Genomic DNA, 27,499 nt, shown 5'->3' with positions numbered 1-27,499 from the left:
ACACATGAAAGTAGCAGCCTATCTGGAAGGCGGTTCATCTGGAAAGCTCTACCTAGAAGACGTGGAGTGGGACCCGGGTGCTCCCTCACGCCCAGCCCCCCTCACTGTCTTCATTTTCCATGCTGGGTGTATTTATTGAAAGAGATCCACTTGCTGCCCGTTCCTCACCAGGCACTGTGTCAGCCCAGGGAGTCAGCTGGGCATTCTCTGAACCAAGAGTGAGTAAATTACCCCAAATTACCCATTGGCATCAGCCCGGGAGCCTGGGTGTCAGCTGGGGTTCTCCGACTGTGTCAGAAGAGCCACCTTCCGTTAGCCTTGTTCATTGCCAGAGGGTTTAGTCTGTCTCAGTGCAGGGAAGATAGACATTTACCAGTTTGAACGGAACAGAAACTCTAGTTTTCTTCACTTTCCAAGAATCGCTTCTTTGTAGCAAGGAGCACGGCTGCAGAGCAGAACTGGGCTGCCATCACCAGCATGACAGGACTTTAAATGCCTGGCCCTGGAAGCGGGGGCCGGAGCGGCCGTGTGCTGCATCAGGGCTGCCAGCCGTGCAGTCCCTGCACGGTGTGCGTTCATGCGGGTGGGCGGGCGCCCAGGTGGGCCGTTCATCAGCACAGTGATCAGGAGCAAATGGTCTCTTGCTGCTTCTGGGAACTCAGCTGAGGACGCACTGAGCAAGTGCCGCCCTTTATGTTCTCACCAGCCTTCAGCACAGATGGACCAGGGCCCTGTCAGAGAGGGGAGGGGGGAGGAGAGGGGCTTCTTAGAAATAAGACCAGGCATCATGGTGCACGAAGAGCCTTTAAGCTGAGCACCATTCCCCACGGAGAAAGCAGAGCACTGGTCATGGACCTCACTTCTCGGCTGACCAGCCAGACCCACCTGTCCTCTTGGTCCCCGTAGGACAGTACTAGGCTTTGCCACTTGACCACTGCCTCTCACCACGGGGCCCGCCGTTTGTTGGTTCCTCTCTGGTCCTTTGTCTAAACTTCTCCTCCTGGCCCATCGGAGGCAGGAGAGGGCAGCAGGGAGCCCGCGCTTTGCAGTCAGAGGGACTCAGGCGTGATGCTGGGTGTTTGTAACAGGCTCAGGAACAGTTCAGCTTCTCTAGGGCCCAAGGACTAAAGGAGAAGATGGCGGGAGGGGTTTTCTGATGGGTGGGGCAGCCATCCGCGTTTGCTCATCTCCCTGAGGGCAGGGACAGGCCGGGTTCTTCTCCGGGCCCCCAGAGCCCAGCACAGGGCCAGGCATCTGAGAGGCCTTCACTTGTAATCGGTTTAATGAAGGGCTGACTCTCTCGCTTTGTGAAGGTGAGGTCCCACCCATCTCTTCCCACTTGACGGAGCCCTTCAGGGTAGTGGCTCGGTGGCAGGTGTCCAGCAAAATGGGCTCAATCCTGCCCAGCTGCCTTGCACTTGCATTGTCTATGGGGACAGACCAGAAACAAAGTCAACAAGTAAATAAACAAGCCCTGTCACAATGACTTTCCCCATCAGTAGAAACTGGTCATGTGAGGTGTGTTTGTTAGAACACTGGACCACACCGCTTAAAAATTCAGACTTGTCTTATTCCTGTAAAAGGGGCAGATGATTTTATAAGATTCTTTTTATTTTGATTTTATGAGATTCTGATCAAAGATTGTTTTTCCTTTGTAGAATGGAGTAGGGCCCTCTAAAGAATGGTTCTCTTAAAAAAAAAAATTCAGACTTGTTCATCTTCCACATGCCTGCGTTCTTTCACCAGGCTCCGGTAAAATGAGGAATTTTAAAATTACCTTCTGATATATTATGTAATCTACTTAATTATTATGTTTTAACTGTGTTGTCTGTCTTTCCCCACCAGCACGTAAACTCCAGAGGGCAAGGGTCTCTCTGTTTTGTACCCTGCAGTATCACAAATGCTTAGAACAGGCCCTGGCACTCCATAAGTATATGGTGAATGAACTGTGGCTGGTAAGGAACAAATACATTCTGTAGTGCTGGGATAGTTTACAAGTAAATATTTCTTTCTTTTGTGTAGAAATGATGGTTTGTTTGAAGATGGACCCTGAGAAAATTTGGAAATGGGACAACAAGGAAAAAAAAAGCTCGCAAAGAGAATGTCTTATTAAGTACGAGGGAATCATTGTTGAACTTGGTATTAGAAATAGAAATTCTGTTTTCAGAAGAACACTACTTGACATGAATCCTTAACCAGATTGAGGAGAGGGTCATAACTAGCAAACAGGCAGAGAAACGGAAGAGGCAGACCTGGAGTCAGACCCATCGTTGACTTGGCCTTTCTGAGTCACAGCCAGGATGAGTCCTACAGATAAAAGTGTGTCCGCAGAGCCTGATGGGTTAATTTGTCTCAGGCTCCAGCAGTGTCAGGTCTGGAGTGAGAGGGTCTTTCCACCGTCAGCCTGGAGAGCGGGCCCATCCTGGGATAGTTTGGGTGGGAGATGTGGGCGGAGAGTCAGGACTTGTCAGTGGAGGTTCTTATGAGGTCCTGGGACTTTCTCCTCTCCCGACTCCCAAAGGACTAGTGATGCTGGCAGTGGGAGCCTTGCTGATTAAATCCAATTACCTCTAGAGGCTGGAAACCAGAGAGATGACCCCCCTACCTAATTCTGCAGCAAATGCTACACATAGCATATCCCAAAACACCAGGGTAGGAGATCAGAGTGGAGGGAGAGACTTGGGAAGAGGACAGCCTGGTGGGTAGGAAGTGGGGAGAGACTCAGATGTGCCTGTTGCTGTGCTTCTCCTCTGTGCCGCCTTGGCACGTGGTGAAGAGTGGCTGGAGTAGGGGACTGTGTAGAAGCTCAGTGTGGGAGACCGTGGTGCAGGTGAGCCGAGGGAGGGATGCGGGCGCCGGCAGGACTCCCGGGCTGCATGCAGGAGCAGTTCAGTGGCAACTTGGAAAAGTACAAAGATGGGTCAAGTGAGGATGCAGGGAAATCCCCAAACAAGCAGGTCAAGTGGAAGTGAGGACTTCTTTGATGTCCAAAGGGAGTGAGCACAAAGTTACCCGCAAGACGTTCATTCAGATGTCCTTCTCTTTCTCCCTCCACCCTCCCTGTTCTCTGCACACAAGCGTGTAGCACCTTCTACGTGCTTGACCTGGTGCTGGGAACGAGACTAGATAGTCGTGCGGGCTGCAGTGGGCTGGGCCCAGGGCTTGCGAGGAGCACGTGCGCAGGGGCGGGGCAGAGACCCCTCATTTCTCTACAGGAGGCACTTGCCTTTGTCGTCCAGGGTCTTCACGCTCTGCCCCTGCCTGCCCCTCTTCCACCTCTCGGCTCCCCTTTCTTATACGCGGTGTCTCACCCGGAATTATCTGCTGTTCCCTGCATGTACACGCTTCTGTTCTGTAGCGGCTGTGTTCTTTCCACTGTGCTCCAGTCGTCGAGGAATTGGGTTAAGATAACTCCAAGAATCATTTCCAAGGCTGCTTGTACAGTGTCTGCCACGTGGTGCCTGGATCAGTGGGAAAACTTACTGTGGAAACTTCTGGAAGCTCTCGAGAGTGGAATGTAGCTGAATGGGCTGTGGATCCATGTCGCATGGGGCCACAGGGAATTGATGGAGGACGTGGGGGCTTGGAGGTGCGCTTTTGGGACGGTTTTGAATGGGGTTGACTTCGCTTATGCTCCCTGCAAGCTGCCCCGGCTGCAGGCAGTTACTGGGGTGGGGATCCCAGGAAGCAGGAGTGAGGTATGGGGAGGGTGAGACAGGGAAGGGGGAGAGACAAGGGTTTGCTGCTGGGTTCCAGCTGTGGTCACTGGGCGTTTGACTCTGCCAGGATCTCGAAGCTTCCAGAATGTGTCCCAGAAATGTGCACTCAGGCCGGGAGCCCAGAGTGGTTGTGCATTGCTTCCCATTCCTCCTTGGTTGAGGGTCGTCCCCACCACGTTGACCCATCTCCACCTCTGGGCAGCAGGGGCCTAGCTCGAATGCTTCAAGACACCTGTGCAAGCTGGAGGTCGGACGCTGGGGTGCAGGGTGAGCCTGAGTGTCCACTGCAGCTGCTGCCAGGGTCGTGTGTGGGCCTCGGGGACATGGTGAGAGCCCCGCTGGCATTTGCTACGGGGAGAATCAGAGCCCACACGGGCACGGAGGGTGCTGGTGGCTGCCCAGGAGGTGGAAGGTGCATCTTCTCCCGTCGCCCGCCGTCTTACTCTGCGTTTTCTTTTGCTGTCTTGTACTGCCCTCCCCTCCACCTCCTTTCTCCTGCCGTCCTCCTTACATAGCAGCTCCATCTCCCTGTTGGGAGGGTCTCAGAATTCAGAGATGCAGAGCTTGTCTGATTTGACCCCCCATGTGGTTCAGTCTTTCTCACAGCATCACGACTGCTATGTGAAGCTCCTCGAAAACCCTCCTGAGAAACGCATCCCTAAAGCCACCTCTCCGTCGTTGGATGGCTCTGACTGCTGGAAATTTCTTCTTCTGGTGAAGTCTGTTGCTGACCTCTACCCATTGGTCCTAGCTTCGCCTTTTTGAGCACAACAGAGCAGGTCTTCATTGTGTTCTAGGTTAGGTCCTCTGCTATCGGTCTGCGTCAGGCTCAATAAAATAACAAGAAGACACAGACCCAATTTCCTGGAGGTCACAGCACAGATGAGGCATCCAAACAGATAATTGCAAAGCAGTGTGGGAAATCCGACCGTTGATAATGTTGATTTCTTGGTGTGTGTGTGTGTGTGTGTGTGTGTGTGTGTGTGTGTTTGTGTGTAAATCTGAACTGCCTTTGTCATCTGGACAAGCAGGGGCCTGTGGATTGGGTGTTAGATGTTACGGGGACCTGCATGCAGTTCCGGGGGCTGTAGTTCAGTATAGTTGGAGCCTGAAGGGGTGAGCAGATGAGTACACATGGGTGCGTACTTGGGGATCTTGGCCTTGAGGGTGCAGGGGTCGTGGGAGAGATGATTGATGGCGAATCTTGGAGGACTTTATCTAGCACTTTCTGCTCATGGAGATGGGAGGGAAGCCATTGAAGAGTTTTAAGCAGGGGAGTGACAGGGTCAGATTTGGGTTTTAAAAACGATTCACTCTCTGGTCAAGATGGAAAATGGTTTGGAGAGTGTGTTAGTCGAGATACTTTCAGTAGAGGCATCAATTAGAAACAAATTGGAAAGTGGGAATGTCCATTCTCCCACGTCACAGATGCATGGGGATCGGCGGTTCCAGGGTCGGGTCGGGTCAGGTCGGGGGGGTGCAGATGTACCATTGCCGTCCCAGGGTCCATCCTTCATTCCGGACCCTCAAGGTGTCGACCTGGGCTTTCCCTTGATCTCTTGTAGGTTCTGGGTGATTGCCTCAGTTCCAGGCAGTGGACAGTAGTGATGCCCAGTGAAGGAGAGGTTTTCTTAGGGAAGGAAACTGTTCCCAGAAGCCCTTGGCAGCCTTCACCCCAGACCCTGTCGGCCATGCTGGGGTCCTGGAGTTCCCGCTGCCAGAATGGCTGGAGCGGCTTCCTCTGTCCTGGGGACCGGGCAGGGTGGCTGAAGCAAGGACACGAATAGGAGCTGTGGTAATAGTTGGGCTGAGAGACCAGAGTCCCATCCAGTCTCCTCATCTCCACCTGGGTCAACTCCCATGTCTTTAGCGGGTTTCAGTCCTCCAGACCTTCTTCCACTCCTGTCCACCATCCTCGTGCACCCAGTTCTGCAGTGTATTCTTAACGTACGATGCGTAAAGCTGAGTCCAGACATGGTCAATCCAGTGCAGAGTGTGGGGAGTGTAACCACGATCGCTTCAGCTACTTCGTGGTCATGCCGGCTGACATCGTGTGTATGCTCTTGGCTTTTGTAGTTGATTCATGATGTAAACCCAGATTCAACTTATGGCAAGCTCTAATTCTTGTTTGTTTTTGTTTTTTTTTATGTAAACGTTATCTATTCCTGCTGTGTCATCCATCCACGTATTGAATTGTAATCTGTGGTGAATTCTTTTATAAAGTAAAGCGTCATTTTTAAAAGCAAGGAGTCCTATAGTATGTTTCTACCTCTTTATAGCGCCCAGTATATTCTATATTTATGCACACCTATCTCTTAAAACTACCCGATGCAGATCAAAGATCAGAGAACATCAGGTAAGCATCGGCAGTGACTTTGGGGATACCGTGTTTTGCCCCATTCTTCAGCTTTTTAGGAGTCATTGTGTTCTTCAAGGGGTGGATGTATGTAAACGTCTTGACTTTTCCCTTTGGCCTTGCAGAGTACACTCTGAATCATGATCTCATTTACTAATATTTCTTTTCAGTTTGCTGTTACCATGTTTGGTGCTGACACTAATTATATGACTAAAGACCTTTTTCCAGCAGTTAAAAAAAACCCATGACTGTTTCTACCAGATCTAAAAATGTTCAAGCACCTGGATGATTGGGACAAGCGCGAAAAGACTCTCATTTATAGAACCCAGAAAATTGCTTGTTTCAATCCACCTGCCCCATTAGCCAGGTTTTTTCCTGGCCTCGTCTTACGAGAGATTTCCTCCAGCCAGCATGCCGTCCTAGGAGCTTGCACTTCTCCATTTTCTGTCTTCCTTCAGGCGTCCATCGGTGGGTGTCTGTGTGGGTCCGGCTGTGGGCAACTTAAATCACGGGAAGCACAGGCTTCCTGAGTTGCCTCAGGCTGTCTCCCTCTGGTTTCTCCCTTTTCTCTGGCTTCTGCTTTATTACTTCCTGGTTCTGACTTCACCTCCCTGACAACCCCTAGTCCAGCACTTTCCAAGCCTGCACCATGTGCCTGTCCCGTGACCATCCACCCACCCCGTGTTCATCTCTAACGCAGGGCTGTGCCGAGTGGGTCCTGTCTCTTTGTTAGAATGTTCTGAAGAAGTAGTTCTTGGGCAGGCTACTGCAGGTTTGTGGCTATGATTCTTGGAAAGAGACAACTCCTGTCCTTTCCTTCCCCGTATTTCCTTCTCACTTAGGAATTGGGAATAGCACACACTCCTTTATGCTTCACTTTGATATGAAGTGTTTCTTACCCCTCAGGCTGCAGGGCTTTCTAGAGCAGGGTCTGGGTCTGTGCCCTGTCAGTCTGCTTTAGGTTACTTTTATTTATTTATTTATTTTGTAGCTAAGCTTGTTTTCTTTTTTTCTTTAAACATCTTTATTGGAGTATAATTGCTTTACAATGGTGTGTTAGTTTCTGCTGTATAACAAAACCCTGTCAGCCTTTATATCCACCGTGCCTGGCACAGGGAAGGCACCTACTAACTGGAAGATGAGTAACTGAACAACTTCTTAGGCTGTAAATCTAAAGAAGACCGTGTCTTCTCCGCAGTGTTGATTGATGATAGATGACACTGTGGGCTGGCTGGCTTCACGACAACAAGATGAGTGGCTCTGCCTGCCCTGTCAGCTGTATCCTCCATGCCCATGTGGTGGCCTGTGGCGGGGGATGATATTTATTGGATCACGTGAAAGACTGAAGAAGCAAAGATGCTGCCCGAAGTGGTAAAGGGGCCTGCATGGCACCGTGGACCAGTGTCTGTATCACACGTGTATGTTTCCTTTACTGTCGTCCCGTAAAAGGGTTGGGGTTGTGTGCACTCCCTGACTCCATCACTGACATACGAGGATATTCTGTGCATCTTGGTATTTGCTCCTTAGGTAACGAATCTGACCTTGAACTGGAGAAGAAGTATAAGGAAGATGATCGAGAAAAGGCCCCGAAGAGACTGCGGACTCAGAGAGTGGAGAAAGTCCAGAAGGTCTGCTCGGGAAAAGAGGCCGCGCAGATCTCCGGAGCCAAGAAGCCCATCATAAGTGTGGTTTTAACGGCTCATGAAGTGATTCCAGGTGAGCAAAACAAGCGGGAGGGGACAGAATGGGACTCTGTGGGCGGGGCTGTGCCGCAGGCAGCCTGACAGCTGGGGCTGTGATCCTGAGCGGGCTTCCTCACTGTCGGGCTCTCCACTGAATTACCCAGTACCTTGGGATGATGGCTGACCTGTCACTGCCCAGGGCTGTGGTGGACGAGCGTGTCCAGAGGAGAGGGAGTGAGGGCTGCCCCTGCTGCTGCCTCCGCCACCTCTGCAGCCACGACCTGTCCTTGTCATTTGAGTGGCCGCTCACAGGAGCAGTGGCCAAGGAGAGTGTCGTTTTCTTTGCCCCCTCACCAGCCCCTCTCCTGGATGTCCTGCCCGCCCTTACCGCCCCATCCTACGTGTAAGACCACTCGCACCACATGGAGGTTGGCGGCTTCTCCAAAACCCTCCACCTCACTTTTTTTTTCTTTTTTTGCATTTTTTAGTGGGTTCATCATATATTTTATGATACTAGAAATTCCTGTCTCCTCTTCCTTAAACATAAAATAGCCACTGGATTTCTTATACTACCCTTTTTAAAAAAGGTCTCTTCCAGGAAAGTATACTTTAGACAAAAAGCAGTTTATGATAGTAGATTCCAAAGTATAATAATGGGGTTTTTCCTATCCATTTGAGGTGATAGCTGTTAAATAAAATTTTGAAAAATCAAGTTTAGGATTTTGAGGACAGCTAGAGCCTTTTTAAACATCTTTTTTCAGTGCTAATAGTATTGATAACTCACTATTTAAAATGAAAACGCTGAATAAATGCCTCTTGATACTTCAGTGCAGGGTAAGGTAATCAGCAGAGAAAAAGCCGTATAAGATTATGTGACTAGAAGTTGTTTCTGGAAAGTCACTTTGTCTGCCCCACCCTACTTCAGAGAAGTGTTATTCCGGGAAATGGAAATGCCAGGAGAGAGCTTCCTGGGTTTAGCTGTCTCTAGAGAAAGTTTCTATAATGATTTCTTAAGAATTGATGGTAGTATTCTGAGATTTCTGTAAGGGGGGGTAAAAAGTGGTTAATTTCCTTTGCTATTCCAGAAACGAGAGGTAGATTGGAGCCTTTTCTTTAGTGCACTTGATATATAACGTGCGTGTGCATGTACCCTCGTGCACACACGCTGCTGTAAATGGTCTTTGATCGTTTCACATCCTGGACTTGCACGAATAAAGGTAACCTTTGAGTTTTCCACTCCAGACCTTTCATTTCACAGGGTGGACACAGAGGTCTGGAGGCGGGAGGGTGATGTCATATTTGGGACCAGATCCCAGGCAGCTTAGATTCCTGTTCACAGTTGATTCCACTGCTCCATTCAGTCTTGACGCTGTTTTACATTTGCGTAAAGTTTAACACATGTGGATCTATGTGAAATCTTGCAGGAAGCATATATGTGTATATGGATCTAGTTTTTTGTTTTTTAATGAGATCAAGTGAAAATGTATCTCAGAAGAAGGTTTTGATTATTGGAAAACTTGCCCTTTCCCCCCAAACATACACATGCACACACACACACACACACACACACACACTTACACACACATGCATACATGTATACAAACACACAAGTTAAAGGTGTGAACTGAAGGAAAACTAGTCCTTTGCATGGGTGCCACACAGTAAAGAAATATGCTTCCCAGGCTCCGTCCCCTGCTCTGGGGGCAGGGGGTGGTCAGGGCCCTCACGGCGCCTCTTTAATACGTGGTGCGTTATGCCTCCATCTCAGGTGCTACCAAGATTGTTCCGGTGGAGGCTGGGCCCCCGGAAGCAGGAGCTGCAGACCCCGAGGCCGCGGTGGCCGACCTGGCGCCCCGGAGAGGGTACCAGGAGTACGCCATCCAGCAGACACCCTATGAGCAGCCCATGAAGTCGAGCAGGTAAAGCGTTCTGTTCTGTGCGACTCCAGCCACCGCTGCAGAGGGCGAGAGATGGGCGTGTTAGCTTATCAGGACGCTGTGTGCAAACCCATCTATGAAGGGTTTCGGTTTCTTGACTGAACCTGAGAACTAGCCCCTCCATTATGGCCCTAGAGTGCTGGCTGAGCCCAAGCAGCCTCTGTGCGACGCGCGGCAGATCAGCAAGATGCTTGGGAAACGCAGCGCCTCGGCTTAAGGAAGGTGGAGCGTTCTGCTTAAGGCAGATGTGTGCTTCATCTGAATAAAAAGAGGTGTGAACAAGGCCTTACTTAGTAAATTAGCTGATTTTCATAGCTCCACAATTTATAATGAAAAAGAAAATCTCTCTTTCCCCCCTACTTTCAAAAGTAGCATAAGCATCCTGTAGAAGGTTCCAACATCCGTGTGATGTGCAGTTACAGTAACACATAGCGCCTCTTCTGGTCGTGGTCACTACTATAGACATTGTGGTTCACAGGCCACCGTAAGTTTTTCATGATATACTAAAATATAGCACTTTAATTTTGTTATTTTTTTTCCTAGCATAAAATACCAAAGGCACTGTTATCAACCTATTTTTTTAAACTTACCACACCTTGACTTTTTCCTTTTCAGTACATATTTTTTTTAAGTGTGTTTGCTGTCATGTAGATGCACTAGTTTATATATAGCCAGTTTTTGCTTGACGGACAAGGTTTTGGTTCCTCCCTCTTTCAATACTTCTTCAAGACTTCCTGTGAGATAAATTGCTAGAATTGAAATTGCCCTCTTAAAGGATATGAGTGCTTAAAACTTGAATCGACACTGAAAACTGTCCTCCAAATACATTGGGTGAGTCGATGTCCCAGAGGGGACTAGCCTGCATGTCCCCCCACCCTCCCTGTGGTCACCAGCTCAGCTGTGATATGTACCTGCTGACGTAGATCAGCAAACTCTCATCACCTGAGTTCTGTACACATTTCCCCAGCTGAGGGGAAAGACAAAATGCCAGTGCAAGTGGGCTCCCTCTGTTTCTGGAAGAGGGGGAAGTGAGGTGTTCTTGATGAGAGCGTAAGCTCTAGCACCAGGCAGACCTGGGTTGGCTCTAGGCCCTTCTACTGGACTTCAGCCCAACAGATTAAACACCTTCTATGTGCCAGGCACTGGGGATGTGAGAGAGATTAGGACAGACATGGCCACTGCCTGGATGAGGCTCTGCTGTGAATGGACACAAATGCTTTTGCCTCTGAGCCTCTCTTACACCGGCCACAAGACTGTCCAGTAGAATCTGACTTAGTTTAGGGGTGGGAATAAATGATACCATATGTGGAAAGTGCTCTTGTTGAATTATAACATCATGTCATCTGGGTGCTTCATTAATCTGTAGCCTCGCTCCTCTCTTCTTGCAAATGTGAGCAACTGAATTAATCGATAAAGCTGTAAAAATATGCACCCCTTTGGCAACACTGAAATGGAATTAATTTTGAGGATCTTTCTTGTCTCAACGCAGGTTGATCTGTAGACCTTAGTTAATTATCTTCATGATATTTCAAGGTCTGTTGGGGAGGATTTCAGTTCAGTGCTAATCTAGTTACAGGTAAATATACTCAGTATTTAATCAGTAGATTGAGGCTGTATTCCTGTTGTCAAGCATTCTATTAATATTTTATAGTCTAAATTGTAAAACAGTTACGAAAGAGGCTTTTCGTGTGACGAAAGTCCGGAAGTCTATAAGGAAAAAAATTATTTGTAATCTCACTACCCTAGGATAAGCACTGTTAATATTTTTAATGTTCCCTAAGATAAGCAGTTAATATTTTTAATGTTATTTCCTTCCAGCCTTTTTTCAGCCCATATATTTTATAAAATCGGGTTTATATTTGGGTTTTTTTTTGGTTTTTTTTTTTGCGGTACGTGGGCCTCTCACTATTGTGGCTTCTCCCGTTGCGGAGCACAGGCTCCAGACACGCAGGCTCAGAGGCCACGGCTCACGGGCCCAGCTGCTCCGCAGCATGTGGAATCTTCCCGGACCGGGGCACGAACCCGTGTCCCCTGCATCGGCAGGCGGACTCTCAACCACTGCGCCACCAGGGAAGCCCTCGAGTTTATATTTTATGTGCAGTTTTGTATCCTGCTTTTAATACTTAATCCCATTATACTTACTTTCCTTTGTTACTCAAATTATTCACAAACTCTGTTTTGTAGTGACATGTTGTAGCATCGTGATCCACGACTCAGCTTTCCACATTGCAGCCAGTGAGCCCTTTGTAAAATGCCCATTTGATTGTACCCTTTAAGGCTTCACATTGCTGTTAGGAGAACTTGGCCTACAGGGTCTTCCACGGCTGCCACCTCTCCAGCCTGGTCCCCCTCCTGTGCTCCCTCTGGTTCTCTGGGCTCCAGCATCTGCTCCATCCATCCGGGTCCCTTTTATTTCCTTGATCTCTCCTGCACGTGCCTCTTCCTCATACTGGATGCCTCCCCTCCCCCTCACTTGGTTAATTCCTGTTCATATTTCAACTGTCTGCTCAAATGTCCAGTCTTCAGGGTGGCCTTCCCTGTCCCCCAGACAGATCAGTCTGCCTTGACCTGGGCTCCTAGAGCATCCTGCCTTTTTCCATCACAGGGAGCTGGTGGTCCTTATCTGCTCATTTATATGGTTACCAGGCTGGCCCACCACTTACTATAGAAGGTGCACTACAAGGGAGCATGAGTTGTGTTTGTTTTTGTCCCCATTGTGTCCCCAGTGCCTGGAATACTTTTTTGAAAGAATGAATGAATGAATGAGTGAGTTTAAAAAAAAAAAGAAATGTCCAAACTAGTTCCCTATGTTGGAACCTTCAAGCAGCTTCTACTCTTAAACTGTTGTGAAAACTCATGCAATGAGCACCTTTGCTTGAATTTCGTATTCTTTCTTTCGCTAGACTCCCAGCAGTGGAATAACCAGATCAAGGGGTCTGATCTTTTAAAGCTCTGGCTGAATGCTTTCTAAAATGCAGTGGGAGAGAGTGCCTCTCTCAATGAATAGGGGACATTCGGAGTGAAATAATGTGGTAGGAATCACCCGACGTCGCAGCTCTGTGCATCAGCCCACGGGTGCAGGCTTGCGCCTGAGAGCCTGGTGCCGGCGGCTTGGCCACTTCTTCCGATTCATCACCCTTGGTGGGAGGCAGCACTGAGGGCTTGACCAGGTATTCGGGTAATAATATGAAAAAATCAGAGTCAGAGATGCTCCTAAGACCATTTAGACCTTGCATTAGAGAAGGAAATACTGTGACTTGTTTAATTAATGCTGTGAAACCAGAGTTTCTTCCTCCAGTAAAATGATCACCTTCTGGGTATCTTTGCCATTTAAGAAAGGTCCAAATTAGTTTCCTTAAATTAGCCTTGGGTTTAGCATTGCAGGCATAGTACTGCCTTTCAGATTTGAATGTTTCAATTACAGCATGGGACTTCTAACCTCTGGTGTTTATGGACCGCGTTCTGCTTAAATATTTTTCATTTAAAACATAAGGTAACCTGTGTTGGTCAAACACAGTTGTATGGATAGTTCCATAAATATAGACTTTACAGTTACAGTGGGTACAGCTTAATGGTGTCTGATTAATGGCACTAAATGATCGTCAGTGTTTCTGAGGACCTACCTGGATAACCTAGGCAGAATCCCGAGGGAGCAGTTATGGAGAGAGGAAGCCTCACCCGCCTCACAGGAGGTCCGCGTGTATGGTCCCACCGGCAAGGGGGGTTGGTGTTCACAGTGTTTCCAGGCAGTAGGAGGATGTGGAAGAATGTGCAGGTTCTAGTCTGCTTGGGTTCAAATCCTGGCTTCACCACTTACTAACTGTATGACCTTGGGTTATACTCAGTTTTCTCACCTGTAAAATGGGCATAATGATAGGGTTGAAATTAAATACTTAGCAAAGAGTTTTGAGTATTGTAAGTACTCAGTAATTGTTAGCCGTGATTACTATTACCATCTCATTCGGCATCCACGTCGCCATATTGAGAGAGAAAGGACCCATGAGGCAGACCAGGCTTTCATTCTCTATCGCATACACAAAATCTAACACAGTGCTCGAAACGCACAGGCAAGTGGTAATAAAATGGCAAACACTTATTAATTAATGATGTCTGAGTTTAACAAATGGCAGTTGAACAACCTTATTTTCCCTGTCTGAGTTCTGAACCAGACATGCTGGAGGAGGAAGAAGACGGGGGCTCACACGTCAGGCCCATGACTGGTGGAGCCATGGGAGAAGGGAGCCTGGGGCAGGTCACACTGAGCTCCCGCTGGCTGTCCTGCACGTGTGCCTCCCCCCACCTCAGTCCTTGACTGCCGCCGCCAGACTCTCCTGGCTAAGCGCCTACCGTGTCACGTGCTGTCCACAGGCAGACGCCTTCTCACCAGAAAGGCAGGAGTGAGCACGGCTGTGGAGGCTTGGTCCTGTTCTAAAGTCCCTGCTCAGATACGCCAGTTCCCTTTTCTGGGGAGAAGTGAGGATGTGGAAAAAGGCCAGGGCTCTTTCACGAAAGAGTGGCCCTCACGTGGAAACTTGCAGCAGAGAGAAAGAGTGTTACCCTGACAGTTGATGGAATGAATAGGCGAATCTGGATGATCAAAACTATTGAACAAACCCAAGCAGGTCGTATCTAGTTTCATGGAGCAGACTGAGTTCATTCCATTAAGACTGGTCCTGTTAGAATACCTCGGAATTCGTCCGGGTCAGCTTTGGAGCACCGCTGGCTGCCGTGTGCCTAGCAAATGACACATCCCTCTGCCTTCTCTTGCCTCCCTCTTCCTTATTCTGCATCCCTCAACTCAGGCATCTCCTCTGCCCAACTACCTTCATCTGTGTTAGAGGGCGCCTTCTCTTTTGCCCGCACGTGCACCTGTCGCCACTCGCACACTGTCCTGCAGCCGTGTGCAGACCTGTCTCCTGTCTCCCAGCGCCAGGGCAGCAGGGGCCCGGTCTGCCTCTCTGTGTGCGCCTGGTCCGCTCTACGTCTCCCCGTCCTGTTTGTTGATGAATGAATGCATGCGTCCGTCCTCAGCCCCTTTTAGCTCACTTTTAAGCCTTCGGTGTTCGGCAGCTGGAAGGAAGTAGGGGTCATCAGGAAGGTGCCGGATCTCCACCCGTAATGGTGCTGTCTTCTGTTTCTAGGCTCGGGCCCACCCAGCTCAAGATCTTCACCTGTGAGTACTGCAACAAGGTCTTCAAGTTCAAGCACTCGCTGCAGGCCCACCTGCGGATCCACACCAACGAGAAGCCGTACAAGTGCTCCCAGTGCAGCTACGCCAGCGCCATCAAGGCCAACCTCAACGTGCACCTGCGCAAGCACACGGGCGAGAAGTTCGCCTGCGACTGCTGTTCCTTCACCTGCCTGAGCAAGGGCCACCTCAAGGTGCACGTGGAGCGGGTGCACAAGAAGATCAAGCAGCACTGCCGCTTCTGCAAGAAGAAGTACTCGGATGTCAAGAACCTCATCAAGCACATCCGCGACGCGCACGACCCGCAGGACAAGAAGGTCCAGGAGGCCCTGGACGAGCTCTGCCTGATGACCAGGGAGGGCAAGCGGCAGCTGCTCTACGACTGCCACATCTGCGAGCGCAAGTTCAAGAACGAGCTGGACCGCGACCGCCACATGCTGGTTCACGGCGACAAGTGGCCCTTCGCCTGCGAGCTCTGCGGCCATGGGGCCACCAAGTACCAGGCGCTGGAGCTGCACGTCAGGAAGCACCCGTTCGTGTACGTCTGCGCCCTCTGCCTCAAGAAGTTCGTCAGTTCCATCCGCCTGCGCGCCCACATCAAGGAGGCGCACGGGGCCGCCCAGGAGACCCTGGTCTTCACCAGCTCCATCAATCAGAGCTTCTGCCTCCTGGGGCCCGGCGGGGACATCCAGCAGGAGGCCCTGGGCGGGCAGCTGCAGCTGGCGGAAGAGGAGTTTGTGTTCCAGGGGGTGAACGCACCCAAGGAGGCGGCCGGCGCTGGGGACGCTCGTCCCGAGGAGGGGTCCGAGGCCCCAACAGACGTGCCCGCTGCGCCTGTGTGCTCGGCCGCCGCCCAGGCAGACAGCGTCGCCCCAGCACCCTGCGAGCTGGCGGCCTCCGCGGTGTCCTCCGACCTTTGTCGGCACGCGGTGGTTTCCGATGAGTTCCTGTTGAAGAGTGATCCCTCCTCTGCCGAGGCTCTGGCTGCTCCGGAGAAGACCTTGCACACCCAGCAGGGAGGCTCCAGTCCAGCTCAGGGCCAGGACGTCGCACCACTGCTGTCCAAGGCCAAAGGCGCCGCAGCAAACCCGGAAGCCCAGGGCGCCAAAAGCCCCCCGGCAGAAGGGCAGCAAGTGGCTGCCCTCCCATCCGATGGCCCAGATCCCGGCAGGGGTCTCAGGGCAAATCCAGCCGAGGCCTCAGACCCTCCTCCGGGAGCTGGTGGGAGGGACGCGGCCCTGTGCCGGCCTGACTCTTGCACGCCCCTCCCCGAGCACCGGGCGGGCATCACTGCGTTCATGAAGATCCTGGACAGTTTACAAAAGAGGCGCATGAATACCGGCCTGTGCGAGAGGATCCGGAAGGTGTATGGCGACCTGGAGTGCGAATACTGTGGTAAGGGGGGCGCCGGGGCGCGAGGCTGGGGGCTGTCTTCCCAGCAGCCCCTCCCGTCCCTGCCTGGCTGTGGGTCACCTGGTGTTTGAGTTGAGCTCGTGTCTCTTTGCACAGAACGCCTTCTAAGTGAGCTAGCCGTCATTCGTAGATAGCGATGTGCACAGTGGTGCGTGCAGTTCAGCACGTGAAGCCTGTGAAGGCAGCCAGGATGGCGGGACAGCTAACCGTGCTGGCTCCGTCAGGCGTGCAGGCGGACGCTTAGCCCACGGCCTCTGCCAGAACTTTAGCCAAGAAGCACCTTTCTTGTGGCACGTGACAAGTTTAAAGTCGAGCTTTAAGCTGTGGCCATGTCCTAGATGAGCAGAGAGATCACAGAAGTGGCTGCAGCTCTTTGTAGGGAGACCCCGAATGCAACCCTCCCAGCTTGCCGTGAAAGCGTGGCCTCTGGTCTCGTGGAGAGCTGGCAGGACAGGATGTAGATGGCCCAGGTGTCAGCAGAGTTTAGAGCCTCGTTGATTTCACGCGTGTGCATAAAGGTAGTTGGCACCGTAATTGGTCCTCGATAAACATCCGTTTCCTCCTCTCCCAGCTGTGACATCATGCAGAAGTAGTAGCACCCTTAATATTTACCACCTGCCACCTTTGAAAAGTCATGTCCAGCCAGAGATGTGGTGCAAAGTGTGAAGGGTGACCCGGACAAGCATGAGAGGGAGAGAAATATAGTAGTTAAAAAATAATACTGATTAAAAGAAATCAACTTCAGGATAAAAGAAACTTCCTTGTTCTCATGTGAAAATATTTTTTTAGGCAAACTTTTTTGGTACCAAGTGCATTTTGACATGCATGTCCGCACCCACACCCGGGAACATCTGTATTATTGCTCCCAGTGTCATTATTCTTCCATCACCAAAAACTGCCTTAAACGCCATGTAATTCAGAAACACAGTAACATCTTGCTGAAGTGTCCCACTGACGGCTGTGACTACTCGACTCCAGATAAATATAAGCTGCAGGCACATCTTAAAGTTCACACAGAGCTGGTAAGTAGCGCGCCCGAGCGGCAGCCCCGTCTCCCCTGGGTGCTCCCTGCTTCCTCACAGTGATGCATACGGAGGCGCCCATGCTCCCCGTGAGCCCAGTGTGTGCGCGTCTTCCCTGGAAAATGGGGAGGTCCTTCTCACGAAGCAGGCCCTCCACTTTACAAAGGCCTCCATCCCAGGGTTCCTGTCACAGGGACAGCCTCACATATGTTGGAAAAAAGATTACATTGAATAAATTTGCTTTTCTATGCAGATTTTTAAGCATCGGAGAAAGTCTGCAGAATAGGAGTAAAGCAAGGATTTCTTAAATGACGTTTTAAAGAACACTTAATAACAGGGATGATAATAAGAATAGCCGCCACTAAAAGCTGTTGAGAGAGTGAGTTAGATGATGCCTGTCAAGTGCTAAGTACGGTGTTCGGGTCATAGTGAGAGCACAGTAAACGCTGATGACCACTGTCGTATTACTGTGCTGTTTCTTGGAAAGTCTATGGAAGAATGTCTGTAAAGCACTTAAAAAAAAAGTGATATGTTAATTCAAGGTGCTGTTAATATTCATGCTGGCAAAATGTGTTTAATTCTCTGGTGGGTGTTGAACATGTGACACGAGTGAATGTTTATTTTAGCAAATGCTACTCTAACTTGAGAGGCTGACACCTGAGAGTGATTTGAGACTCTCCAAGTTATAAAGGAGGCGCACCTGGCCCCAGGTGTGGTTCTGCTTTAACTGCATTCCTTTCTAGGCCACAGACTGCGCACCATGAGGCTTCAGAAACTTGATGCGCCGCCTCCGTTTTCTGGCCTAAAAATCACTAACGCTCCAGCAGTTTGTTACCAAGGGTAAAGTCAGGGTGTTTTGGGTTTCGTGGGTAGGTAAGAGCCTGCGCTTTGGGGTTGGATACCTGGATTCAGGTGTTGTCTCCAGTATCTGCACAGGCTGTGTGGTGCTGGACAAGTCACTTGTCCTTTCTGAGGCTTGGTAGCCTTCTATATAAAATGTATATTAAACAGTATACCAGCTTTGTACACACACACACACACACACACGTATATATACACACATATGCACCCACATCCACCCATGCAGTCTACACATGTGTACACACGTACTGCACACACACATCCCTGAACACATGACGCACATGTATGCACGTGTATGTCTTTGTGTATGTGTATGGGTCTCCTGGGTTATTGGGAGGTTAAAACAGAGTGCTCTAGGTAAAGAACCTGGCTCAGAGCTTGTACAGGTGACTGCGTGGCAGCTGCTGTACGTCACTTGGTACCTCTTAGTTCCCGTTCTCCTCTCTCTCTCTCTCTCTCTCTCTCTCTCTCTGTGCGTGTGGGGCATGAAAGGTGTGCTACTCCTGTTTACTCACAGGCAGCACACGCATTTACCTGGGGTGTCGAATGACTACGCGCTCTCCCTGAGGCAGGCGGACTGTGTTGCCGATGTGGGAAGAGAGCATTCTTTATGAAAACAGGTTCCAGTGTTTTGAGCTTAGACCATATTTGTCTTTAGAGCCTGTCAGTTATGTCTGTGATGAAGCCACAGGCACCAAGGGGATGGTGACACGGTGGAAAGACCTCCCATTGTCTGTCATCACTTATTTCTCCTCCCTGAGTTCCTAGGCAACGACCCATCTACTTTCTGTCTCCGTGGATCTGCCCATTCTGGACGCTTCGTGTAAAAGGAGTCATGATATATATATATATGCAATAATGGTGTGCATACCGCACCCCACTTTCTCAGGGTGGTGGTGAGGCTCCAAGGAGAGAGCACAAACGAGCTTTGTGATGTGAAGGTGCCTAAGGACGCTGGTCAAGCGTGGGGAGGCGTCTCTCCGGCAGGGAGCCCGGTGCCGTTCTGACCTGGGTCCAGTCCCCACGTCCGTGTGGGCCTTGGTTTCCTTGCCTGTGACCCAGAGAGATGGGGCCAGGTGCGCTGAAAGTCTGGTTGGGCTCTCACATTCCATCCAACACTTACCTCTTTGCAACACAGATTCCCACGTGGTGAAAAAACTAAGGAAATTTAAAGTAGAATGCATCCCCCTCTGTCCCTCCCAAAATGAGCCTATAGTCACGTCCACTCTGGCTGCACTAGGACTCCAGGATAATTTGGCTGAGTGCCCGTTTCTGTGACTCTCAACAACCGTTTCTTAGCTAAAGATACACCTAATGACTGGAAGGTGTGTGTACATTTAATGTAGCTTCTTCCCATCACCTCCTCCCTCCCATTAGTAGCCAGATGGCGTGACTTGGAGTCAAGGATGTGTTGGCATCAAGGAAATGTGGGGACCTGGTCAAAGGAGTTAGTCAATGACCGGAGCAAACCCATTTTATTTACAGCACTGTGCAAACTTTGTGAAAGGGAGACTTGAGAAAACATGGTTTCTGTACAATAAAAGGCAGGCTTTGGGTTCTAGCGTGTTAGAGTTAAGACCCCATATCCACCTCTGTGATCCTGGGCAAATTGCTTAGCTTCCCTAAGCCTCAGTTTTCTCATCTGTAAAATGGAGATATGGAACGCTCTCCGGCCTCTCAGGATTGTGAGGATTAAACTAGAAATTAAGTATAGAACAGCCAGGTCAGTGTTTTTTCAGCCCCCAGGTCATGATCCATTATAGGTTTGTGAAATTAGTGGATTACAACCAGTTTATCTTAAAAATGAAATGGAATAGAATGAAATAGAAATGATCAGCACTATTTACCCATGACAAGGTAATAGGTATTGTTTTCTGAGACCTTTTGTCCTGTGTTTCAGTGTGTTTATATGCCACTGTGTGTGCAAGTATGTTCTGGGTGGTGATGTCAAATGGGTGACCTCCTGTGTAGGTCCCATTAAATAACTTTGTAAGTCACTGACCCCGATGATGTAAGTTATGACATCCTGAATCAGAATTACTTGGGGGTACACGTTATGAATGAGATTCCTGGCTCAGACCTCCACCATAATTTGGGGGGGTGGACCTGGGAACCTGTTGTTTAAATAAGTTTGCCCTGATACAGACATTTGACATAGCAGGAAGTCGAGCTTATGGTGTATGTTCAGGATATGTCAGTCTGTCCCCTTTGTCTCTGGCTCGTGTCCCTTCTCAGAAGATCTCTCAGGCACCCAACGCTCAGGGCACTGTAGCAGTTACAAGTCCACACTTGGGAAGAGCGGGCACATTTTGGCGTTCAGACTCCACCATCTGCAAGTGGTGTGGCTTCACTGCCTAACCTCTCTGACCTCTTGTCTGTAAAGTGGGGTGGCAGTCCCCGCCTCTGGGGTTGCTGTGGGAAGTTAGTGAGATAACGATTGTGAGGGACCCAGCACAGGTCCAGGCATGGCGGGGAGGCCAGTCTACACCAGCTCCTCCTTTTTAGTAGTGGTGGCAGGAGGAGGGAGGAGGAATAGTAACAGCGGTGGTGGTGCTTCCATCCAGGGTGAGGTGGCCTTTCAACAAATGTTTAAAATTAATGCCTGTCTTCGAGAAGTGTGTAGACTGTATTTGGCTATAAAGGTAAATGTATTTATGAAATCTTACGTGTCCTTGCTGGAAGTAAACTAAAATAATATATTGCCAACACAGAGAAGTAGATGGAGCGACCTCCAATATCTTTCTGGAAATAAATGGGTCTGTCTGTAGTTTTTTTTTTAAAGTAGAGTAAAATGTTATTCAACTAAAGCAATTGGACAAAAGGTTTTTCCTTTCTAAGAGCTGCAAGAGTACGGTCTTTTCTTACGTGGTCGCAGACTGCCTGTTTCTGTGCTGCCCTGTTTGAGCATCTGTCCGCAGTGCTGGGGACCTCTGGCAAGCGGAGTTTCCTGGGTCTAAAACAGCTGCCTGTTAGCAAGCCCGAGGGCCGGAAGTGAGGGGCACGACCTGCAAAGCAGAGCAGCGCTCAGCCGCGCTCAGTGGACAGGAAGAGCCTGGAGTTGAAATCCCACATGGAGCACGTTTCTGGCTCTTTTCTAACTTGTTAAATTAGCCACGATGGAAGTGTCACTTTTCGTGTCTGTCACACCTTCTCTATGTCCCACGATGATTAGTGGCCTCTGTGTGCTGGCAGTTCTCACCAGTTTGTGAGCCCCTTGAGGGCAGGGCCAGAGTCTCCCACCTTTGTCCCCAGTGCTATGTCCGGCACAGCACAGGGGCCCCAGAAGGTTTGAGGAATAAATGAGTGAGTCCGTGGCCTTTTTATTCCTGAGAAATTGTTCAGAGTGGAATCTCCCACCTTATTTTTTTAACCTGATGTCAGATACTCTAGAGGTGTACTTATGTGATCGTTAATACACTTGGTGGCAGGGTGGAGGTAGATTTGATATTTTCCACCCACCGCTGGTTTCAGGCTTGAGAATTGCCCTGTGGCTTCGGGGGCTGAGGAACCTGCCACAGAGGCGTAGGCCAAGGCGGGGTTCATCCAGAGCTGCGAGCCGTGCTCGGTTCAGCCCCGGAGCTGCTCCCGCCCCGCCTCCGCCCCACACCCCGTGGCCACTGCCACCTGCTGCCACCTGCCTTCTTTCAAAGAGTCCTGTGTGGCTTTGAAGGCCATTTCCATCAGAGCAAACAAACTGCGAGGGCTGGGCTCTTTTACCGCCATTACGGCGCGGGGCGCTCTCTCCTCCTCTGCCGAGAACTCTTTTCACCACTGTGCTTTTTAAGTTTGCTGTGTCAGTTTGGGTTTTCATCTCCGGTCGGGAACTGAGGTTTCTGCAAAAGAAATAAATGAGTCCTTAGAGTGCACCCTTCTCCAACACCCTCTCTCACTGCCTGCATCCTTCCGACAGTCTTCAAAGGCATCAAGAAGTGAGGGACCCTGATAAGCTCTAAGATAAATTGCTTTCAGACTATCAGAGATTAAAAGAAAAATAATCAAATAGCAAGGGCTCAGGAGAGATCAGTGTAAACTCCTTCAAAGCCCTTCTGAATGCCTCCATCAGCTCTGATGATGAGGACACTGGGGCAGCCAGGGGTGGCGACAGGCCTCCTCCAGGGTGTGTGCTGCCCGGGACGTCTTTCAAAAGGGCGTGAGAACACCAGTTCCTGTGTGCAGGTGCCGGGAGTGATGGGGTGACCTGGAAGGTCAAGGGCATAGGAGGTCACTGATGGGAGTACATTGACAAGCCTGGACCCTGTGATGTAGCCTGGGTGGAAGTCGGTGGCATCGGCCACTGCAAAACTGGGCAGAAAGTACGGAGATTTCCCTGTGTACCCACTATCGCCACACGTGCACAGCCTCCTGCACTCTTGACATCCCATACCTTAGCGCTACCTTTGTTACAGTTGATAAACCTACGTTGACACGTGAGTAACACCCAGAGTCCATAGTTTACATTGGGGTCCACTCTTGGTGCTGCACATTTTTGGGATCTGGACAAATGTTTACTGATGCATACCCCTCATTATAGTACCCCACAGCGTAGTTTCACTGCCCTGAAAATCCTCCTTGCTCTTCCTGTCCACCCCTCTCTCCCCACTACTCCCTGGCTACCACGGATCCCTTTACTGTCGCCATCATTTTGCTGTTTTCAGAATGTCTTATAGTTGGAATCATATAATATGTAGCCTTTTCAGATTGGCTTTTTTTCTCCTAGTAATATGCATTTAAGTTTCTTTCACATCTTTTCATGGCTTGATAGCTCATTTCTTCTTAGCACCGAATAACAGTCCATTGTTTGGTTGTACCACAATTTGTCCATTCATATACTGAAGGACATCTTGGTTGCTTCTAAGTTTTGGCAGTTATGAATAAAGCTGCTTCATCCGTGTGTAGGTTTTTGTGTGGACATAAGTTTTCAGTTCATTAGGATAGATACCAAGGAGTGCAGTTGTTGGGTCATATGGTAAGAGTATTTCAGTTTTGAGACAAACTGCCTTCCAAAGTGGCTGCACCATTTTGCATCCCCACCAGCAACGAATGAGAGTTTCCACTGCCCCACATCCTCACCGGCACTTGGTGTTGTCAGTGTTCTAGATTTGGATCATTCTGTAGGTATGTAATGGTACCTTGTCGTTTTGAGTTGCATTTCTCTGATGACATATGATGTGGAACATCTTTTCATATGCTTACTTGCCATTTGTATATCCACTTTGGTAGGGTGTCTGTTCAGGTCTTTGGCCTATTTCATCAGATGTAACTTTTGAAAATATTTTCTCTCAGTCTGTGGCTTGTTTTTTCATTCTCTTGACAGTGTCTTTCACAGAGCAGAAATTTTTAATTTTAATGGAGTCTAGTTTATCAATTCTTTTCTTTTTCAAGGGTAATGCCTTCGGGGTTATATCTAAAAAATCATTACCATACTCCAGGTCATCCAGGTTTTCTCCTGTGTGTTCTAGGAACTTTATAGTTTTGTATTTTGCATTTAGATCTGTGATCCATTATTAGTTAATGTTTGTGGAAGGGTGTAAGGTTTTTGTCTAGGTTCATTTTTTTTTTCTTTTGCATGTGCCTGTCCAGTTTCAGCATCATTTGTTGAGATAACTATCTTTTTTTTTTTAATTAATTAATTATTTATTTTTGGCTGCGTTGGGTCTTCGTTGCTGTGCGTGGGCTTTCTCTAGTTGCGGCGAGCGGGGCCTACCCTTCGTTGTGGTGTGCGGGTTTCTCGTTGCAGTGTCTTCTCTTGTTGCGGAGCATGGGCTCTAGGCACGCGGGCTCAGTAGTTGTGGTGCACGGGCTTAGTTGCTCTGTGGCATGTGGGATCTTCCCAGACCAGGACTCAAACCCATGTCCCCTGCGTTGGCAGGTGGATTCTTAACCACTGTGCCGCCAGGGAAGCCTGAGATAACTATCTTTGATCCATTGTGTAGCATTTGCTCGTGTGTCAAAGATCCGATGACTGTATTTAAGAGAGTCTATTTCTGGACTCTGTTCTGTTCCATTTGATCTATTTGTCTGTTATTTCACCAGTATCACATACTCTTCATCACTGTAGCTTTATAGTAAGTCTAGAAGTTGAGTAATGTCAGTCCTCCAACTTTGTTCTTCTCCTCCAGTATTTTTTGTTGGCTTCTGGGTCTTTTGCCTCTCCACATAAACTTTATAATCAGTTTGTCAGTACCCACAAAATAACTTGCTGAGGTTTTGACTGAGATTGCATTGAATCTGTAGATCAAATTGGGAAGAACTGACGTCTGCCAACAATGAGTCTTCCTATCCTTGAACCTGGAATAGCTCTCCATTTATTTAGTTCTTTGATTCCCTTTATCAGTTTTGAAGTTTTCCTCATATAGATCTTGTACATATTTTGTTAGATTTATACCTAAGCACTGAATTTTTTGTGTGCTAATGTAAATAGTATTGTATTTTTAATTTCAAATTCCACTTGTTCATTTCTGGTATATAGGAAAGCAATTGACTTTTGTATATTAACCTTGTATCCTGTAACTTGCCATAATCACTTGTTAGTTCCAGGAATGTTTTTGTCTGTTCTTCTAGAATTTCTACATAGGTGATTATGTCATCTGTAAACAAAGACAATTTTAATTTCTTCTTTCTCAATCTCTATATATTTTATTTCCTTTGCTTGTCTTATTGCATTAGCTAAGACTTCAGCTATGATGTTAAAACAGAGTGCTGGGAGGGGACATCCTTGCTTTGTTTCTAATCTTAGTGGGAAAGTCTCTGGTTGCTCACCATTAAGTATAATGTTAGCTATAGGTTGTTCGTAGATATTCTTTATCAAGTTGAGGAACTTCCCCTCTATTCCTGCTTTACTGAGATTGCTTATCATGAATAAGTATTGGATTTTGCCAAATTATTTTTCTGCCTCTATTGATATTATCATGTGGTTTTTATTTCTTAGCCTGTTGATGTGATGGATTACATTAATTGACTTTAGAATGTTGAATCAACCTTGTACCTGGGATAAATCCCACTTGGTTGTGGTGTATAGTTCTTTATAAACATTTTGGGTTTTATGTGCTAATATTTTGTTGAGAATATTTGCATCTATGTTCTTGAGAGATACTGGCTTGTAATTTTCTTCTCTTGGGGTGGGTTTGGGTATTTTCTCTCTCCCATGAAGACATGGTGTTCTCCCTCTTGCAGGTCTCTGTCTACATTTCCTCTTTTTAAAAAATTTTTTATTTTTCAATATCTTTATTGGAGTATAATTGCTTCACAAAGGTGTGTTAGTTTCTGCTTTATAACAAAGTGAATCAGCTATACATATACATGTATCCCCATATCCCCTCCTTCTTGCATCTCCCTCCCACCCTCCCTACCTCACCCCTCTAGGTGGTCACAAAGCACTGAGCTGATCTCCCTGTGCTATGCAGCTGCTTCCCACTAGCTATCTGTTTTACATTTGGTAGTATATGTAAGTCCATGCCACTCAAGGACACTAGTCATATTGAATTAGGGCCTGCAAACTCATCTTAACTAATTACATCTGTAATGACCATATTTCCAAATAAGGTCATATTCTGAGGTACTGGGGGTTAGGACTTCAACACATGAATCTGTGGGGGCAGAATTTAACCCATAACACCCACCCTCTGAAGAACTGTCTTGTGAAATGGCATTACTCTGAGAGGAAAGGCAGATGAGCAATGGCGTGATCCTTCACAAAAGCTTCTTCCTAACTGAGAACGTGGCACTGCAGGCAGGTGGGTTGACGAGCCAGCAGATGCACAGAGCGAGCCCCTTACCTGCAGCCTGGGTGGGACGTGGCCTTGGAGTGGTCGGAGCCTGGGGTGGGTGTCCGTACCCTCGGGTTCCGACGCTGCCTCTTTCTCGCAGAGCTGGGGCTCTTTGCCCTTGGTCTTGGTTTCTTAATCTGTAAAAGCGTAATAATGCCTGTCCTTCAAGAGTGGTCACGAGTCTCAATAAGATAACTTATATGAACCCCTCACACACACCATGCCTTGAGCACTGGAGGGCAGAATACGTGTCGGGCTGTGGAGCAGCCCTGGTCTGCATGGTAGACCTCGAGGCCGAGCCCCGCCCTCCCCTGGCCTGGCCACCTCCACAGGTCCGTTGTCTCTAAGGCCCGTCCCTCCCTCCTGAAATGCAGGTGAGGCCATTGCCCCACTGCCCTTGAGCTCCCCGGGCTGTGCGGGGCCAGCTGTGGGCTGCATGCCAGGCGCTGGGAAAGGTGCGCTGTGCATCTAGCTGTGACGGTGATGGTGGTGGTGGTGGTATTTTTCCACAGAGCCTGAGTTTTAAACGAGACAGTCCATTGATTATGCTCTCTTTCTGTTAAGGACAAAAGGAGTTATTCTTGTCCTGTGTGTGAAAAGTCTTTTTCAGAAGATCGACTGATAAAGTCACATATCAAGACCAACCATCCCGGTAAGGTTATGCATCTTAGAGTGGGAGATTGATTTTAAGATGCTTATGTTTATTTTAAGACACAGCATTATATATCAACTGTATTAAATGGAAATATAAGAGGGAGTAAAGATATGAGTAAATTCAAGGGCAAGAATTAACTTTTTTTTAAAGCTCAGGAGTTTATATAATTATGTGCTTCATTTTATCCTTTCATCTGGTCTTCAGATACGTCTGCCCCAGTCTCATGATTCCCCCCACCTTTTGTAAAAAATTTTTCTTAGAGTATAGTTGATTTACAATGTTCTGTTAGTTTCAGGTGTACAGCAAAGTGAGTCATTTATACATATACATATGTCCATTCTTTTTTTTTTTTAGATTCTTTTCCCATATAGGCCATTACAGAGTATTGAGTAGAGTTCCCTGTGCTCCCTTCCCCTTTTAATAGTAACTGTGACTGCCTTTAGATGGGTCACTTACCCAGTGCAGACCCGACACACATTCTACTTCCTTGGCCCCCTTTGTAGGTTCCTGAACCAAGTGATGGTTTACAAGGGGTGTAGGCTCCCTCCCAGGCTGAGGAACCCAGTGAGTTGGAGTGACCATCACCTTTGGTGTCCTCAAGCCCCAAACTCCCTGGGCATCACATGCCTTGTCACTTTTGTTCTCACTGCCTGGGACCCTGCTCCTTGGTTCTGCCCAGTCAATTCCTGGGTATTCTCGACGTCCTCCCTCAGAGCCACCTTGGGGAGCCTTTGGTGGCCCCCCCCCATGCGGACTGTCACGGTGCACTCACCCCTGTACTCTAGGCACTGGTGTTCTCCCGCTGCCCAAGAGCCTTGAGGCAGGGCCGCCATCCTTAGCGGCTTGTCCCCAGACCCCCGGTGCCACGTCGCTCGGGGCCCAGGAGAGCAGATGTGTGCT

General features: G+C 48.7%; 1 protein-coding gene across 2 annotated transcripts in view; it reads left to right on the top strand.

Moving 5' to 3' along the window:
* The window catches only part of ZFAT (zinc finger and AT-hook domain containing), a 192,232-nt gene that overhangs the window by 68,290 nt on the left and 96,443 nt on the right, over positions 1-27,499 (top strand). For both annotated transcript variants that reach the window (XM_082858914.1, XM_082858913.1), the window contains 5 exons: positions 7,603-7,791; positions 9,526-9,676; positions 14,836-16,277; positions 17,085-17,317; positions 26,509-26,596. In XM_082858914.1, the coding sequence (XP_082715040.1) occupies positions 7,603-7,791; positions 9,526-9,676; positions 14,836-16,277; positions 17,085-17,317; positions 26,509-26,596 (2,103 nt within the window). The remainder of the gene's footprint in view (positions 1-7,602; positions 7,792-9,525; positions 9,677-14,835; positions 16,278-17,084; positions 17,318-26,508; positions 26,597-27,499) is intronic.

Source organism: Leucopleurus acutus, assembly GCF_964270905.1.
Source record: "Leucopleurus acutus genome assembly, chromosome: 17".
Lineage (NCBI taxonomy): Eukaryota > Metazoa > Chordata > Mammalia > Artiodactyla > Delphinidae > Leucopleurus > Leucopleurus acutus.
The sequence above is the reverse complement of the archived record's forward strand: the minus strand, read 5'-3'. Positions and strand labels throughout refer to the sequence as shown.